The 16796-nt window shown below is 41.4% G+C and overlaps 1 protein-coding gene across 10 annotated transcripts in view; it reads left to right on the top strand.

Moving 5' to 3' along the window:
* Positions 1–16796, top strand: part of ATG10 (autophagy related 10) — a 154407-nt gene that overhangs the window by 15608 nt on the left and 122003 nt on the right. For 2 of the 10 annotated variants that reach the window (XR_004001059.1, XM_030567892.1), the window contains exons 1-2: positions 11409–12329; positions 15322–15447. Coding sequence is in view for 8 of the 10 variants with exons in the window: in XM_030567892.1 (XP_030423752.1) it covers positions 15322–15447 (126 nt within the window). In the remaining 2 variants the exon portion in view is untranslated. Of the gene's footprint in view, positions 1–209; positions 335–3430; positions 3524–11408; positions 12330–12861; positions 12915–15321; positions 15448–16796 lie in introns of those variants that run through there. The other 8 variants (XM_030567885.1, XM_030567891.1, XM_030567889.1 and 5 more) reach the window with 8 other exon arrangements.

The following is a 16796-nucleotide window of genomic DNA, read 5'->3' as shown; positions in this document are numbered from 1 at the left end:
TACAGGAACATTTTCATCTGAGAATCTGAAATGACCTTATAAGTATTATAGAATTAACCGTCACAATACCTCTTAAAATATCATCATCCTCATTTTGCAGATGGGAAAATAAAAGGGCAAGTAACTTGCCAAAGGTTACATGAGTTAGTGGCAGAGCCAGGAATAGATCTCAGATTTTCTGACACGCAATCTCATGCTCTTATCGCTAGACATACTCACTCTTCAGATTGATCAAATGGAATAGAGCAGCTGTTCTCAGACTAAGCTTGGAGAGGTGCAAAGATGTCTCATATCTGAGGATGTTGATAGCTTCTTCTTGCTTTCAGCTGTTTCTGTAAGTATCCGGGCTCTTTCAGTTAAAAAGGACCAAACATTTATCAAATCGAAGACAGATAAAATATATAAATATTATCCTAATATTACTTTTCTATGTAAGGAACTGCAGTAGTCAATACAAAGATGTTATTTGATTATGAATGGGAGGGGAAATTGTTCACACATTTGTGAATGTAAGAGAAGGTGGTTTAAAATATAACCTTTCTATTGAGACCCACACCATGAAAAAATTTGAGAACTCTTGAAATGGAGGGTGTGTAATTGAAATGGAGATATTTTTAAACTGCAACCACCACATAATTGTTAAAAAATATTATGGAGGCATGGAAACATAGGAATTCCCATACTGGATCAGACTTAAGAATCCTGTCTCAGACAGTGGCCAGTACCAGATATTTCAGAGGAAGTTGCAGAATCCCACAATAGGCAGATGTGGGATAATCTTCCCCCAACATTAGGTCTCACCTTTATCTCTAATAGCGAGAGATTGATTTAAGCCATGAAGTATGAGGTTTAACCCTCCAAAATTTTTATCATAAACTATGACTCCGGATGTTATTGATATCATATAAATGTCCAATCCTTTTTTGAACCTTGGTAAATTCTTGGCCTCAACAACTTCTTGTGGCAGGGAACTTCACAGTCTCTTCCATGTTGTGTGAAGAAGTATTTGCTTTTATTGGTTTTGAATTTGTCACCTTTTAATTTAATTCAGTGTCCCCTTTTTCTTGTGCTATGAGAGAGAGAAAGAACAGATGCCAATCTGCCATTTCTGTACCATTCATTATTTTATGTATTTTTTTATCATGTCCCTTCTGATTTGTCTCCTTTCTAAAATAATCCCAATCTTTTCAACATCTCTTCACAGAGAGATTTCCAGTATTGAACCTTCTCACTGCCTCTCAGAACCCTCTCTAGTTCTACAATATTGTTTTCAATGGGGTGATCAGTACTGTGCACAATATTCCAGGGGAGACTGCACAATTGAATTATATAAAAGACGGTATATATGGAAATTCAAAGTCGAAAAACTATGGTTAAAATGGGGTTAGTTGAGAGTATATTTAAAGTAAAATACATTCATGGGATGAAGCAATTGTTCCACAAACAAGGATTATAAACACAAGAAATTCAGAGTTAAAGCTAATCTTAAAAAAAATCCAAATATGATAAAATATAAACAATCATAGGGCACCCAACTACCTTCATTTTGCCCTAAAGTGACAGCATGAAGGGGAAAAAAAATCTAATTTGTCTTTAAAAATTAATTTAAATCTAATCCGGGATTACAAACACTGAACTGCCTTCATCAGAAACATATGGGTATTGTATGGTGCCAAGATTAAATAGCGGAGCAGAGCTTGCAGGGATTTAGGAATTGGGAGGGCGGAGATAAAAAGGGGGGCAAAGCTAGCAGACAGAAGGGGTGACCTGGGAAGGAAAGGGTGGCAAAGAGCCACAGGAAGAAAAGCCAATAAGGATTTTTTGGGAGGTGTGGGTGTGAAAGGGTTTAAGGAGAAATCAGACCCACAAGAGACTTTGGTGGGGGATAGAGAAAAGATTGGAGAAGTCAAAAGGCACTGGAGTGAAACAGAGAGTGGCTTGAATTAGGGTGGCCATTCTGGATAACAGACAAAAGGAGCAGGGCTGGGAAAACAGAATGCATCATCATTCACTAGTATTGGGTGAGTCTTTGAATTTGTCATTGGAGCCATATCCAAATATTGTAACACCCAGATTACTATACCTCCTGTCTTTAAAATACAAATCACATTTAGCATAGGGGTCTAAGATTTATATTAGCTATATTTTATTTTGGCTTTGTGTTTTGCTTTTACATAACATACAGGGTATTGACCTGGATGTTTGAATCGGTTGCCTTCAGGACAATTCCCAGAAAAGTTCCCTTTGTTAGGGAAGCTATACACTACTGCTTATGTCAATATAATTTATATTTTGCTTGGGGTGTGAAAAAGCTCCAGACCCCAAATGATACAAGTTACAGCAATCTAAGTACTGTCCACATTGGTGCTGTTGGCGGGAGAGCATCTCGCAGAGGTGGAGTAGTTATACTGATAGGAGAGCTGTCTCCTGTCAGCATAAAGTGTCTTCACTAGACATGCTACAGATGCATCTGGGCTGATGTAGCACTTTTAGTGTAGACCAACTCTTAGATGTGGTTTAGTTTTAATCACATAGCACCACATTTATTCAGGGTGTAACCCCATTGACTTCAGTAGAGTTACACTAGTGAGTCTGGCCCCATTAGTTTCCTTGTTATGTTAAGGAGCTGTCAGAGGCATGCACTGATTAGTAGAGCTGACACTGATGAGTCGGTGAAGCTAAAATGTGCTACTTCACAGTGTTATTAAATAAATCATTCCAATTTCAATGACAGTCTGCTCTTCATCCCCTTGTCTTCTCGACAGTCTGTGACTTTTATTGTATTATTTACCACGTAAAAATCCTGCAGGTGACTAAAGTAATGACGACTGAACCTCAAAAGATGGGGAGGCTTAGATAACCCTTTGCACCTCCCAAACCTGAAATATTTTGACTATATTCATCTTTAGTGGAAGTGTGTGCAATTCTGATGAAATAATTAGAGGTACACCTACTTATGCCAGGGGTGAATTTGGTAATTTGAGTCTTAAGATTTTAGAATTAACCCCCTTCCCACAAGCATTAAGAAACCACAAGCCTTGTGTAAAACAGAAGGAATGGGGACTGAAAACTTCCAATGTGTTTATCTTGAGGTTCCATTGAAGTTAATGGGATTACTCACATGAGTAAGGGTTTGCAAGATCAGGACCATACGATAAGTCCTTTTCAGCACTGATTTCTTTGGTGGTAATCATCAAGAGTTGCTGGATCAGAAAAGTAAAGTAATCCAGCACGGTTCATTGAACAGAATGAAGAAAAGTGTTCTCCAGAATATCATTCTACCTGATGTATTCAATGATTTCTTTATTAGAAAATAGCATATGTTCAGTCATGCTGTAGGTAGAATTCCATCTGGATGAATAAGCTATTGTTATGGAAGATTTTATACTAAGAAGCTGAATTAAAGAACAACTGGATTTTTATTTACTAGCTGGATTTGAATTCTGAAAGTCTCTCAAACTTTTGGAACATAGCTAAGATGAGTGAAAAAAAGCTTCAGGCCTTGTCTAGATTGAGATAAAAGGTATGTTATAAAAGTTATAAAAGCGTGTTAGGATATTTAGCAAACATGATACTAACAAACATGTTCCAGAAATCTAGAATAGACAAGGCAATTTATACTTGAACATACTCTAAAATGGACAGGTTAAAACCTAGGGAGGAGTCAAGGCTTTAAGTTGGCTGGTTTAGCATATATTAAAGGCAATGTACCTTGTCTAAAGTACATTTTTTAAATGTGTGTGTTAGCATGTGTTAGCCAGTACTTTTAAATCTTAGTCTAGATAAGGGCTTCCTTGTCTTGTTTGTACTCTCAATCAGAACTGAGGGTCCAAAATAGATAATATCTAGGCCCAGATATTCTGTCCAGACTGTCAGTTGTGCCAAGGAAACTTAAAGCTGCTCTAAACGGGAACCTGGAGATTCCCCTAAAGATGCAGTCGGGTTTATGTGCTAGAGATTCCACCAGTGATGTAGCCAGCTTAAGTCACCTTTGTAAGAAGGATTACAGTGTAGGTATCAGATGTGATAAGAGGCTGAAAGGTAGTCCCCAGGGACTATTCCAGACAGTGTACGTTAGAGCAGCTGAGAGAGGCCAGTTTGCTCCCAGGCAGCTCCAACATTAAGAAAGGTGACCTAGACCCACTTTTCCTTTTTCCCTCATTTAGCTTCACCAAGTGTTAGTGCAACTGAAGCTCAAGTTCTCAGCCTTTGTATGAATCATTGTAAAAAAATTGTAAACATAGAAGGCTCCGAAGAACATGTTTTGAGTGCAGCAGAGGAAAGTTCAGAAAAATATCCCATTTTGGTGAGGATGCACACCTGTGGTCAACAGCTTGTAATGATGGCCACTTCTAGATTGGTCAAAAAGAGAGCTGGAATGAATGATACTAATGAGTATTGTAAAGGCTGAGGAGTAAGACTCTTGTAGTTTTGTTATGCTTTACTACAGTAAAGCTGTTTCTCCACTTTTATTTTAAATACATTTTGTTTATATTGTTGTAGATATATATTGTTCATTTTGGCTGAGTTTGTTTCTTTTCAGTCAACGTTTATTCAGAAATGTCTATCTTGTTTTGTTACACATATCTATTTGGACATTTTTTGATCACTGAAGACCTGTCACCATATGGTGCAACCTAGAGAATTTACTGCTTTTTATTTTGTCAAGTAGCTGGAGGTTTAAGCTCTTTTTGTTTAACTTGTTTGCAGTTTTATCTAGGTAATTGTTAAAAAAATTGACCCTATAAGAAGAGTATCTGCTGTTACATTAGGAAAGAAAATAATACAAGATCAGTCATTTCCCATGCATCAAGGCACACAATGAATTAGAACAGTGCTCAGGAAGAACTCTCCTCCCATAGTTCAGCTTTGAACAATTTGGTTCATTATTAGGCTTTTCACCTCACTGTGAAACATCTGGCAAAGGCTCAAAGGCAGGATACCAGATGAGATTGATAATAATTGTTCTGCTCCAGTATGCTATTTCTTGTGTAGTCAGCTTCACTCTTGACCTCTCCCCCTAGTCTACCTTATTGGGGAAAATCTTCTCTAAACATCATATTGTATATCAGTTTGGGGTAAGAAACTTTCTAGGAATCAAGAATGGAACACTCTCTCCTTTAGCCATCCATCTTTGCTTTCCTAATGTTAATTGTGGAATGATAATTCCAGAATGCCAAACTGAAGAGTTATACCCTCTCAACTAGATCCTAGTGGTGACTCAGTCTGAAGTTTTAATGTTATTGGGTTAAATTTTAAAAGGTTCCTAAGTGACTTAGGAACTGTTTTGGTTTTTGCTCTTTACACAACTATAATAGTATGAAAAAACCACATGGACATGACGGGTCCAAATAACTGTATTTAATATACACAACATGCAATTTTATATAGCTGTTCTGGCTAGTTACTAAAACATAGAACATAAGTGCCACTGGAGGACTCTCAGACTATTTACATGGATACTTAACTCCTGTAGTCCATAGGCAGTGGGAAAGTCCCATTTTCAAAAGTGACGTAGGAACCTGAATCTCACTGAAAATCTGTGAAGTTACTCTGGACTGACATCCATGTGCATATGAGTAGAATCTAACCTGGTAAGTCTAAGTAACTCACTCATTGGGAATACTACAAATATGTAGCTCTGATGTGGCTGAGATCCTATACAAAAGATTTAAGACATTATTATACTTTGACTTAGAAGATTCTGATTTACTGGTTTTAATGAAATTGACAGTGCTATCTTGGTTATTTTTGGTTTTGATGTATGACTATGAAATAACTTAATAATGGTGTCCTCTTATGATACCATCACAATCTCCTATTATAACGACTTTTGCTCCATTGCTACAGATGCTGTTTTTTCTTGTTGACTCTGATCTTACTAGGTTTAAAAATGATTAATCAAAGCTAATTTTAAAAAATGGTTCTCTGTGTGTATATATTTTTTATTTCAAATGAGGTCCCTTAATTATTGTCAGAGCCCCATAATCCAATTTTCCTGCTTTGTATTATCACCTTTTGATGCCTTAAACTGTTAATTTTTATGTAGCATCTTATGTTTTCATAAATAAACACACAGGGTGAAAGTCCGACCCTACTGACAGAACTCTGCGCAGATATAAATCGGTATCTGAAACTGCAGGGCTCTCCCGGGAACCACAGCAGTGAAAGGAGCGGAGCATGGGGCCACTGCTCTCAGGAGACAGCGCCCCACACCAGCAGCTCCTCTGGCATGGCTGTACTGCCCCCAGTCCTGTCCCCATCCCTTTCACGCAGCTGTCTGCATCTCCTATTTGGGGGCATGCGTGCTGCTTGAATAAAAGAGCATGACCAGGGACAGCTGCCAATGCCCGTCCCACTGGTGCCCGTCCCACTGGGCGGGGCTGGGGAGTAGTACAGCTGCATCAGAGGAACTGCTGGTATGGGGTGCTGGCTCCTGGGAGTGGCAGCCCCACATTCTGCTCCTTTCACCGCTGTGGTTCCCGGGAGAGGCCTGCGGTTCCACGGATACCAATTTATATCCGCAGATATAAATTTGCATCTGCGCAGGGCTCTACCTACTGAAGTCAACAGGAATTTTACTATTGACTTTTTTGGGACCAGGATTTCACCCACAGTCCCTGCCCCAATTCAATCTATATTAGTCTAATGTGGAAAATATTGAAAGACAGACAAGAAAGGTGAGAGATGTAACAAAGAGGATGATGTGAAACATTTGTGAAAGAAGGTTGAAAGTTTGAAAGAAAAGATTATTATAATTTAAAGTAAAGTAAAGTAGATACTAGCAAAATAGCCACTATCTGTGGGAAATTTGCCAAAAAATATCAGAATGCAAGAAGTGCTTTATCGCATCAGTGGTCCATCTAGTCCAGTATCCTGTCTTCAACAGCAGGCAGATGAAGATGTAGGAAACCCTGAAGTAAGCAGGTATGAAATAAAATTCCCATAAGGAATGCTTCTTCCTAACCCCCCAAGTTGTTTCCTTTTGAAACTACACTGAGCTATCCAAATACACAATGGCATACACATGGTATTGAGAAATGTGGTCTAGGTACAGGCTATGAGAACCAAGAACTCAAGTTCCATTCCCTGTCCTGACACAGATTCGCTGTGTCCTTGGGTAAGTCACTTAACCTCTGTTTTCCCATCTGTCTAGTGAAGAGAAAAACACTCACCTACTTCATACGGTTGTAGTAGGTGAGTTATTAATTATATCATAAAGTTAAAGTTGTTTGATGATAAAGGCTACATCTATAACAGCAATGTTCAAAACCATACTTCTCCAATTCTAGCAGCAGTGAATTACAAGTGAACAATTTGGTAGTGCATTCTAAAGAGAAAGGCATAAAACATTATTATTTTGTCTCTCTGTTATGTGACATTTGAGCAAGTCCCTTATTATTTTAAAAGGATGTTTAAATTAAGCAACAAGTCATGATGGATATTTGCTGCTACAGATTTCCAGGAGAGAAGGATTAGGCCCACCATTTCCTTGCTCCAGATGTTCACTGTATGTAGCCCTTCCTTTTTTTAATTGTTGTTTTAGCAGACACATTTTGCTGGCTGAGTTGGTGTATGTACGGCAAAGAAAGAAAGAATTTGATATTTCTGAGGTACTATGTTGTTTTCAAGTGTGCCACATGATAGCCCTGTGAGACTAAAGCCAGAGCATTCTTCTTTGATTATAAATTCATTTTTATTTGGCTTCAATTACAATATTCCATTGTTGTAATACTTTTGAAAATCTCTGGTGCTCTTCCTTCTGAGACAGGTATAGGCAACAGCAGATTGTTAGCCCATTTCCTTTAGCAATACTACTTAGCATAGGAAACCAAGAGTGACCAGAAACCAAAAAGTGGCAGAAATAGCATTAGCAGCCACTGTGTATTGCTCAAAATCTGAATCACATTAAGGGTGGATTGGTGAAATTAAGTTTAAGTCATGTTAATTCTATCAATTCATAAACAGAACATTATTATTTTTTTGGAGAACTTTGCTGGGATAGTGTTGCCTGAATTACTGGATGGATCGATGGCTTTTTGGAAGGAGTTTTTCTTGGGAATGAATCATAGAACTTAAAAATACAAAAGACTTTTCAGACATGCTTTCCATCCCTTTACTGATGCAGGATTGTTTTCTAAAGTATTTTGTCCAGTCAAGTTTTAAAGCAATGGAACTTCCAACGCTAATATATTTCACTGTCAGGAAGTTATCTGTATTCTTGGAATAACAAACTGCAACAATGTGCAATTATTTGTATTCCAGTAGCTCCTAGAGGCCCAGGTGGGATGACGGTCCCATTTGCTAAGCAAAACTACATAGTTTGAGACAGTCCATTCCCGGAAGAGCTTACAAGTTAACTAGACAAGACAGACAAAGAATGGACATATGTACAGAAAGATGAAATGATCTGTCCAAGGTCACAAGACTGGTCAGTGGCTGAGCCAGGAAATACAAGGTCTTAACCACTAGAAGACATTGCTTCTCATGTAGTATTTCACTAATATGGCAATACTGGTGTTGATGTTAACTTTTTTTTGTAATATGTGATGCACATATTTCAGCTACCCCACCTTCATTTACATGACAAGCCTGGTGACATACTCACCATGAGTAAGGTACTGAGCCCTGAAGGGGGATATAAAATAAATCATTGAATACTTTAAATACATAATGATATAGCACTACATATTCAATACACACATTAAATCCTGATGACACCTCTGTAAACTAAGTATAGTATTATCTCAGTTTTACAGATTGAGAGACAGAGAGAAACTGAAGCCTATATTTGCAAAAATGACCACAAATTTTGAATTCCTCAGCATTGGATACTGTTGATTTTCAGAGGTGCTGCTCCCCTACAACTCCAAGTGAAGTCAATAGTAGTTGGGTATAAAAACATTTTGTCTTGGGTTTCAGGAGTTTGGCATCCCAAATTAGGGCTTGATCCTATGCTCATTGAAGTAAATGGCAAAGCTCCCACTGACTTTCACAATGCCGGATCAGGACTCTAGAGACCCCTTTTGATAAAAACCAATTTTTAGGTTTAAGTTTCTTGCTTCAGCCAACCCAGGAATACCATATCAGAGCTAGAACTAGACTTCAGAAGTTCTAGCTTCCAAGGAGGTACTCCACTTCATCATGCTCCCATTTAAAATACAGATATTTCCTCTTAGCAAAAATGGCATCCCTAATACATTTTAGAAACAAAAAGCTTTGCTTAAAAAAATCAGTTACTGTTGCTAAGTGACAATAATGTACTTATCACTTAATTTTCAAAATCCAAGCACTTAAAAGCAAGGAAATCAATAGTTTAATACATTACAAACAAATGGTTCTTATCAAGAATAAAATAATATTCATCACAACATAGCCTTAACACTCACCCAAAATGAGTATTCATTCACCAATCTCAAAATGTAAATACAACACAACCTCCTTTTGAAAAGAAACAAACTGTGTGTGTATATATATATATATACACACACACATATATAGACAAAGTAAAGTCATGTTCAAAGCCCACCTGACAGGACACACACTGTTTCTGGCTTTCCAAAATAACGCCCTCATTTAACAATACATTTGTTTAAGGAGAGCTAAAGCAGAAACCAGGGACATCTATGGAGTCTTAAATGTTTTCATTAAAACTAGGGGAAATTATACTTGAATATAAAGCAAGCTATGTACTTGCAGGAAGCTAGCAACAACTAAAATCTTGAAAACTGAATCATAAGAACAATGATGCACTGCTGGTTGAACGGTCTGTCTCAAGAATATTTAACAGAAAAGCTCTGGCGCTCTCAGATCTCCATATCCAGAAAATTAGAAACAGCACACTCAGAGCCAGCTTTAGCAAGTTCAGGGCCCAATTCCTGGGGCAGGGCGGTAGGGCTTGTACTCACTGAGCAGTGGTCCCAGTCTTTGCAGCACTTCGGATTGCTGGCCAGGGTCGCTGGGCCACGGGGCCGCCACACTCTGGCCGAAGCTCCAGGCGGGGCCGTGGGGCTGCTGCGCTCCGGCTGAAGCTCCGACCGTGAGAGCGGGGCCGCGGGGCTGCTGCACTCCAGCCAAAGCTCCGGCTGGGAGTGCAGGGCTGCCGCACTCCAGCCGAAGCTCCGGCCAGGAGAGTGGGGCCACGGGGCTGCCATGCTCCGGACGGAGCTCTGTCCGGGAGAGCAGGGCCGTGGGGGGGGGGGCTGCTGTGCTCTGGCCGGAGCTCTGGCCGGGAGAGCGGGGACGTGGGGTTGCTGCGCTCTGGCCAGGGTCATGGGGCTGCTGCGCTCCAGCTGGAGCTCTGGCCAGGAGAGTGGAGCCATGGGGCTGCCGCGCTCCGGACAGGGTTGCGGGGCTGTGGCGCTCCAGCTGGGGTGTGGGGCCGTGGGGCTGCCGCGCTCCAGCTGGGGTGTGGGGCCGTGGGGCTGCCGCACTCCAGCCGGAGCTCCGGCCGTGGGGCTGCCATGCTCCAGCTGGAGTTCCGGCCAGGAGAGCATGGCCGCGGAAGACCCCGGCGGAGCTGACCACTGCCAGGGTGAGTAAAAAAAATTAAAAAGGCGCCTAAGGCGTGGGGCCTGATTCCAGGGAATCAGGCGAATTGGCCTAAAGCTGGCCCTGAGCACACTTAGAAAACTTTACATTATAACTAGCTACTGCAAAGCATCATTTGCATATGGAGAACTTAAAATGAGCAATACACTGTCCAATGCTGACAGAACAATTCCTCATCTTGCCCACTTTTCTATAATGGTCATAAAACTTCCAAAAAAAAAATGATACTGTCCTTGGCTAAACTGATAAACCTGACTTTTTATGTTCTGCTTAAACCTATTAAAATATTGTATGTGCTTATTCTTGTTTATGTAGCATAATCATGTTTGGTAATACCCTAGTGTAGAAAAATGTTCACACTCTATTTTTAAAATAATTTCTCTAGCATTCTTATTCAAATGCCTCTGCGCACCTAACAAAAAAACTGTAACTTCTAAATACAATTGCAAAACAGACAGCTTAGCCATAGCCAAATAACAAAACAGATACTTGAATCAGCATAAAATTTACCCTCTAGTAAGTAACCCAGGCCCTGAAAATAATATTATGCTGAGGGTTAAATTAAATCTCATTTAAACAGGGGTGGGGTGCAATGTCATAACCACTGCCATTCATTCAAGTTAAATATAAGAAACAGTCAAACTCCTTTATGGAACATACATAATTTCTCCCACCAACAGAAATAACCCACAAGCCCCTGAATTTTGACTCTCTACTCAGCCTAAAGGTGTAGTAGTAAAACTGTGAGCCTGATCAAAAGCCCACTGAAATCAGTGGAGACTCCAATTGACTTGAATGGGTTTTAGGTGAGGCCATGTATAGCCACAAAGTGGAAGAAAATAAAAAGAGTTAATCCTTGCCCAGAAAGGTACATGACTGATATACTTTGGTTTACGCTGTGAAAAAATTAATAAATTATTAAAATAATTAAAATTATTTTTCCAACAAACGAATAGTTTATGCGTAGAAATATTAAGCGATAACACTCAGGTGATCTCTTCTATCCTTACTCCATGTTTTCCCCCATTGTTTTCAATACAGGAAGTCTCACTGACACACACACACACACTCTCGTTGGGGTCATGGGGTAGGAAAGGTAAATCTATATAAATCATTATAAATATTCAACTAAAACTAGGATTACTGGGCTGCTGTGGTGAACCCAATCTGAACTAAAATTCTCTGGTTTTGCCATGTCTTTTAGTAGCATTCATTAAAAGCAGTTGGGAGGTAGAGCCTATACGAGGCTATACTCAGCCCCATACACCTAAATGCCACAAATACGAAGGACTGGATAAGTGAGCTAAGTGGTAATAGGATACAGAACATTTGGCCTATAGTAGACTCACTACTTCCAGTTGATGCCAGCCTGGTGGTAACTTGAAAGTTATAATCTAATGTGGGGAAACTTCCTTTATTCAGAGAATCGTTCTGGGAACTGACCGAGGATTCAGCTTCAAGGGCTACACTTTTTTTTTTTTTTGGAAAAAGAACACTGCTTATAAAGAACAGTAATTAAAAAGGCTCACATGGGGCTGGGCGCGAGTCACAGGCCAGAGCTCGTTGGCTGCTGCTGCGCCTCCATTGAGCCTCCCAAGCACTCCGAAGTGCGGGATCAGGGCTTGGGCCCTATTGGCACCGCGACTGGGGGAAGGCAGGAACAGCGGGGCCAGGTTACCTCGCTAAGCAGAGCTTCCTCCCCTCCCCGTACTAAGCCTACGCCGGGGCCGCTGCGCACAGGGACGCACGTTCCGCGCTCACCCGCTATTCGCGACTAGGTGAGCTGCGCAGAGGGGCCCGTCGGGGTGTTCGCGGACCGCGCCGCACGCTGGGGTTGACCGGGAGGCCCCAGGTCACCCGGAGCGGGAAGGTTTGGGCGGGACTCGTCTGCCCTTGTGCCAGGCCGCCCCGCAGCTCGGCATGGCGGGTTGGGCACGGCAGCTTCTCTCCCTGGCGGCGGGGGTCAGCCAGAGGGCGAGCCCGGGGCTGCCGAGGCGAAGGCCCGAGCGCTTGGTCCCTCAGCTCGTGTAACGCTACCCCTGCGCGAGGGGGCGCTAGTGCTGGAGGGGACAGGGCTCTCCCATTCGGCAGCCCCTGGGCCATGCTAAGGCCTGGGTGGGGGGACGCCTCCTAACCGCCAGGCTCCGCCCCGCCCCGCCCCGCGCGGAAAAGCTACTCGCGTTCTGTGCCTTGCTGCTCATAAGGGGCATGGGCGCATGCGCAGCAGGCTACGTTGGGGTCCCTGGGCTTGTCTCTAACGCGTACCGGAGCCGGGCAGTTCCCATGCGGGGAGGGGAGGAGCCTGCTGAGTGTCCCAACCTGAGACTGGCAGCTGGCGGAGTAGGGGCGCTGTGCTGTCAGCGGTATGTGGCTGTGCGGGCTGGGCTCTGCGAGTGTGCTGCCTCTCCCGTCCGCTTTCCCGAGGGAATTCCCTCCCCATGCTGGGTCCCGAGCACTTCACCCAGGATTCCCCCATCCCGTCTTTATAAATTGCACCCTGTATACTCTCCAAAGTCCTCAGCCTGTGTTTAGATGGAGTCCCGAGGCTATTGAGACCCGTTCCTCTGTCTTGTGCATTTCTCTTGGTGCCTGCCTGTTTTTGTACCTTGTTGAGTGCAGGATAATTCCTTTCCTGTGGTTCGAAAAGCTCACCTCCTTTTCCTTCTCCTTTGTATTCTTCTCCCCATCCAGATTGTCTCCCCCATGTTCACCACAATATTTCTCTCCCCCTTCGCTTTTTTCTCTGCCCTAGGGTATTCCTTAACCTACCCTAGGTGTTTACTAAAACACGTAGTTCTATTTAAAATGTTCATTAGAACTTCAGGATCTTTACATGCATTGTAGTTATTGCTGTTTTGCATCTTTGATCGAATAAAATGAGAAGTTTAGGAATCACTGACATGTTAATCATACATATTTTTCCTTTGCCCTCCTCTTCTCACGTCTAGGAAACATAGACAAGTTTGGTCCATTCACACTGAAAATAATGTAGTTTAAATTATATAAATAAATTTGTTGTGGGGAGAGTGGGAGTTCAGTGATTTAGGGCAAGATCTTGCTAGCTGTTGAGCACCTCCTCTGAGAAGATATGGCTGTCAGCCCACATTTACTGCCCAGACACATGATACATAATTATTTATTATTTATTTATTTTATCTTTAAATATTTGTATATAGTACCATAGGGGCCCATGATGTCTTATAGAAAGCATAAAAATACAGAGCCAGATTTTGTGGTACAAGAGGTTATAAACTGGCCAGGTCTCCCCATCTGGCATCTGCTAAACCCCCTTAAAACCTCTCTTATAAGTCGGTGAGGAGAGGGTCTGGTTGAATCATGTTGTGTTCTGGCAATCTGCAACTGGTAGATGGCACTTGCCTGCTATAACCAGCCAGTGTTAATTGAAGTACATTGAGGAATGCTTTAATCTCTGCTGGGGCTGACACAAAATCTGCTTCTTTGCAGTATCCCTCTTCTGTTACATCCAGCAGAGAATCTATCCCACAGTCTGTTCCCAATGAATTTATATCAGTTTGAAGACAGACTTTATTTCCTAATTTGAGTTACCATTGTAATATTTAGCTTTTTTATAACTTTGTTCAAACAATGTTGCTTTAGGGCAAAATACTGGTCCTAGACTTATAGGTTTCAAGGTCAAAAGGGAACATTGTGATCATCCAGTCTGAGCTCCAGAATAACACAGGCCATAGAACTTTCCCAAAATAATTCCTAGAGCAGATCTTTTAGAAAAATGTCCAGTCTTGATTTTAAAATTGTCTGTGATGGAAAATCCACCATAAACCTTTGTAAATTGTTCCAGTGTTAATTATCCTCACTGTCGAAAATGTAGGCCTTATTTCCAGTCTGAATTTGTCTAGCTTCAACTTCCAGCCATTTGATTGTGGTATACCTTTCTCTGCTTAACTGAAGAGCCCATTATAAAATATGTGTATATCCTATAGACTGTAACCAAGTCACCTTTTAACCTTCCCTTTGTTAAACTAAATAGATTGAGCTCTTTGAGTCTATCACTATAAGACACGTTTTCTTATCCTTTAATCAGTCTCATGGCTCTTCTCTGAATTCTCTCCAATTTATCAACATCTTTCTTGAATTATGGGCACCAGAACTGGACACAGTATTCCAGCAGTGGTCACATTCATGCCAAATATAGAGGTAAAGGAACGTTCTACTCCTATTCAAGATTCCCCAGTTTATGCATCCCAGGATCACATTAGCTCTTTTGGCCATAGTGGCACACTGGGCTGTTATGTCCTGTTGAAACCTACAGGAGTTTTACCTTTGACTTCCGTGGGACCAAGATTTGACCGCGGGGCCTAGTCGTGCAATGTATTATCCTGAGAAGTGCTAAGAATGCTCAACTACTCTTGATGTAAATGAGGATTCAGAGCACTCACATCTCACAGGAAGTGCTCAGCATTTTATAGGGCTGGGCCCTTTCTTTGGGAAACCCTCCCTATTTAGTGTTGAGGGCCTGCCTCTAGAATTTATATGGTAGTTTGGTCTTACTAAAGTTGTGCATAGGTGGAAACATGTGCAGGATTGGAATCATATAAGAAGACACAGTTGCTTCCGTAAAGACCTTACAATCAAAGAAATAAATCTTTATTTTAGTTTAAGAAACAAAAATATGCATTTAAAATTGTTGATGTACTGGTTATTTTACTGTTGGATTGCGTGTAAAATCATCACAAATTATTTTTAGTTTTCACTGCAGCTGCCAATACTAACATTCCATTTTCTGTGCAGATGTCACTTAACTTGGATACTGAAGATGACTTCTATCTGGAAGAAAATAGATTCAAGCAGTGTTGTGCAGAGTTCATTAAACATTCACAGCAAATAGGAGATGGTTGGGAGTGGAAAAGTATAAAGGTATGGGCAGTAATTTGATATTTAATAAAAACTTATTGTTGCAAGGTTTTCCCTCATGTCCTACAGGCTGGTAAACCAACCAATCCCCAAATGTGGTGCCCCATTATGCGAAGCATTGTGAAAACACATAATGAGAGACTTTTCTCACCTTGGAGAATTTATGACCTAAATAAACAAGACAAACACAGGGTGGGAGGATAAAGAGAGGCACCAAGAGGTGAAGTGACTTCCCCAAAATCACACTGCAGGTTACTGGGACACTGGGATTAGAATTGAGGTCTCCTGACTCCTAGTCTCATTCAACCATGATGCCTCTCCAATCCAGTTTCTTTTTCTGCCCTCACACATTTTCCTTGTCTGAAAACTTCTCACCTACTTTTAACTTAGTTGAAGACAATATCAGAATGAGCCATTCAGATGTAATTTGCCATTTTCATTTATAAATCTTTTCCATTCATCATTGAACGTGTTGGCCCAGATTCTCTTCTCTGGTATGAAAATTTTGTGCCACACTGCTGGATACAGAACCTAAACCTGCGGTAGTTAGGCATGAGTGGATTGCTCAAGGGTAACAAGATACATTTTGTTGGGTATTGCAAGCATAGCAACTTCTAATCCACCTTCTTCCCAGTTTCTCTGTGCCAGGACTGCCTTATTTATTTCCTCCTCCCTCCCCCTCCCCCGAATGCTATAAAAACTCCATGGCCCACCTATGCCCACAAAAGTCAGAACCAGTGTCGGGGTAGCTAGCAGGGAAGGGGCGCCATGAAGCTAAGTTGCTCAGGCTTCAGCTTCAGCCCTGGGTGGCAGGGCTCACTGCCCCTGGCCTCAGCCCTGCGCTTTGGGGCTTCAGTTTTACACCCTGGGCCCCAGTGAGTTTAATGCTAGCCTTGCTTGAAGGATCCCCTGAAACCTGCTCGCAGCACCTCAGAGGGTCCCGAACTCCTGGTTGAGAACTGTTGCGGTAGAACATCTCTCAGGCTGCTCTAGCCAGACACATCAGAAAGCTTGGCCCTTTACACAGAATTAGAAAATGCAAAGATGGCTGTAGCTGAGAAACTAGACCGGTAATTCTATTTAGTGACTTAGTACCTCTTCATCCTTTTCTAAAACTTTGGGGAAAATCATGTGCAATGTTTAAAGTCATCTTTATAATATTTTAAAATATATTGAAGGCTTGTCGATCTGTGACAATACTTTCCCTATACACTAGAATTTGTAAAACTAGAATTTAAGACTCTCACTGCAAAACAGGCAGGACTCTGGTAAAAGAAGAACATGGCTTCAGCCAGAAATTGCAACTTCTCTTTAAATCACATTTTTTTAAAAGTGAAAATATTAGCAAAAGA

The sequence above is a fragment of the Gopherus evgoodei genome, chromosome 6 (genome assembly GCF_007399415.2).
Source record: "Gopherus evgoodei ecotype Sinaloan lineage chromosome 6, rGopEvg1_v1.p, whole genome shotgun sequence".
Classification (NCBI taxonomy): Eukaryota; Metazoa; Chordata; order Testudines; family Testudinidae; genus Gopherus; species Gopherus evgoodei.
This window is presented reverse-complemented; position numbering and strand designations above follow the sequence as displayed.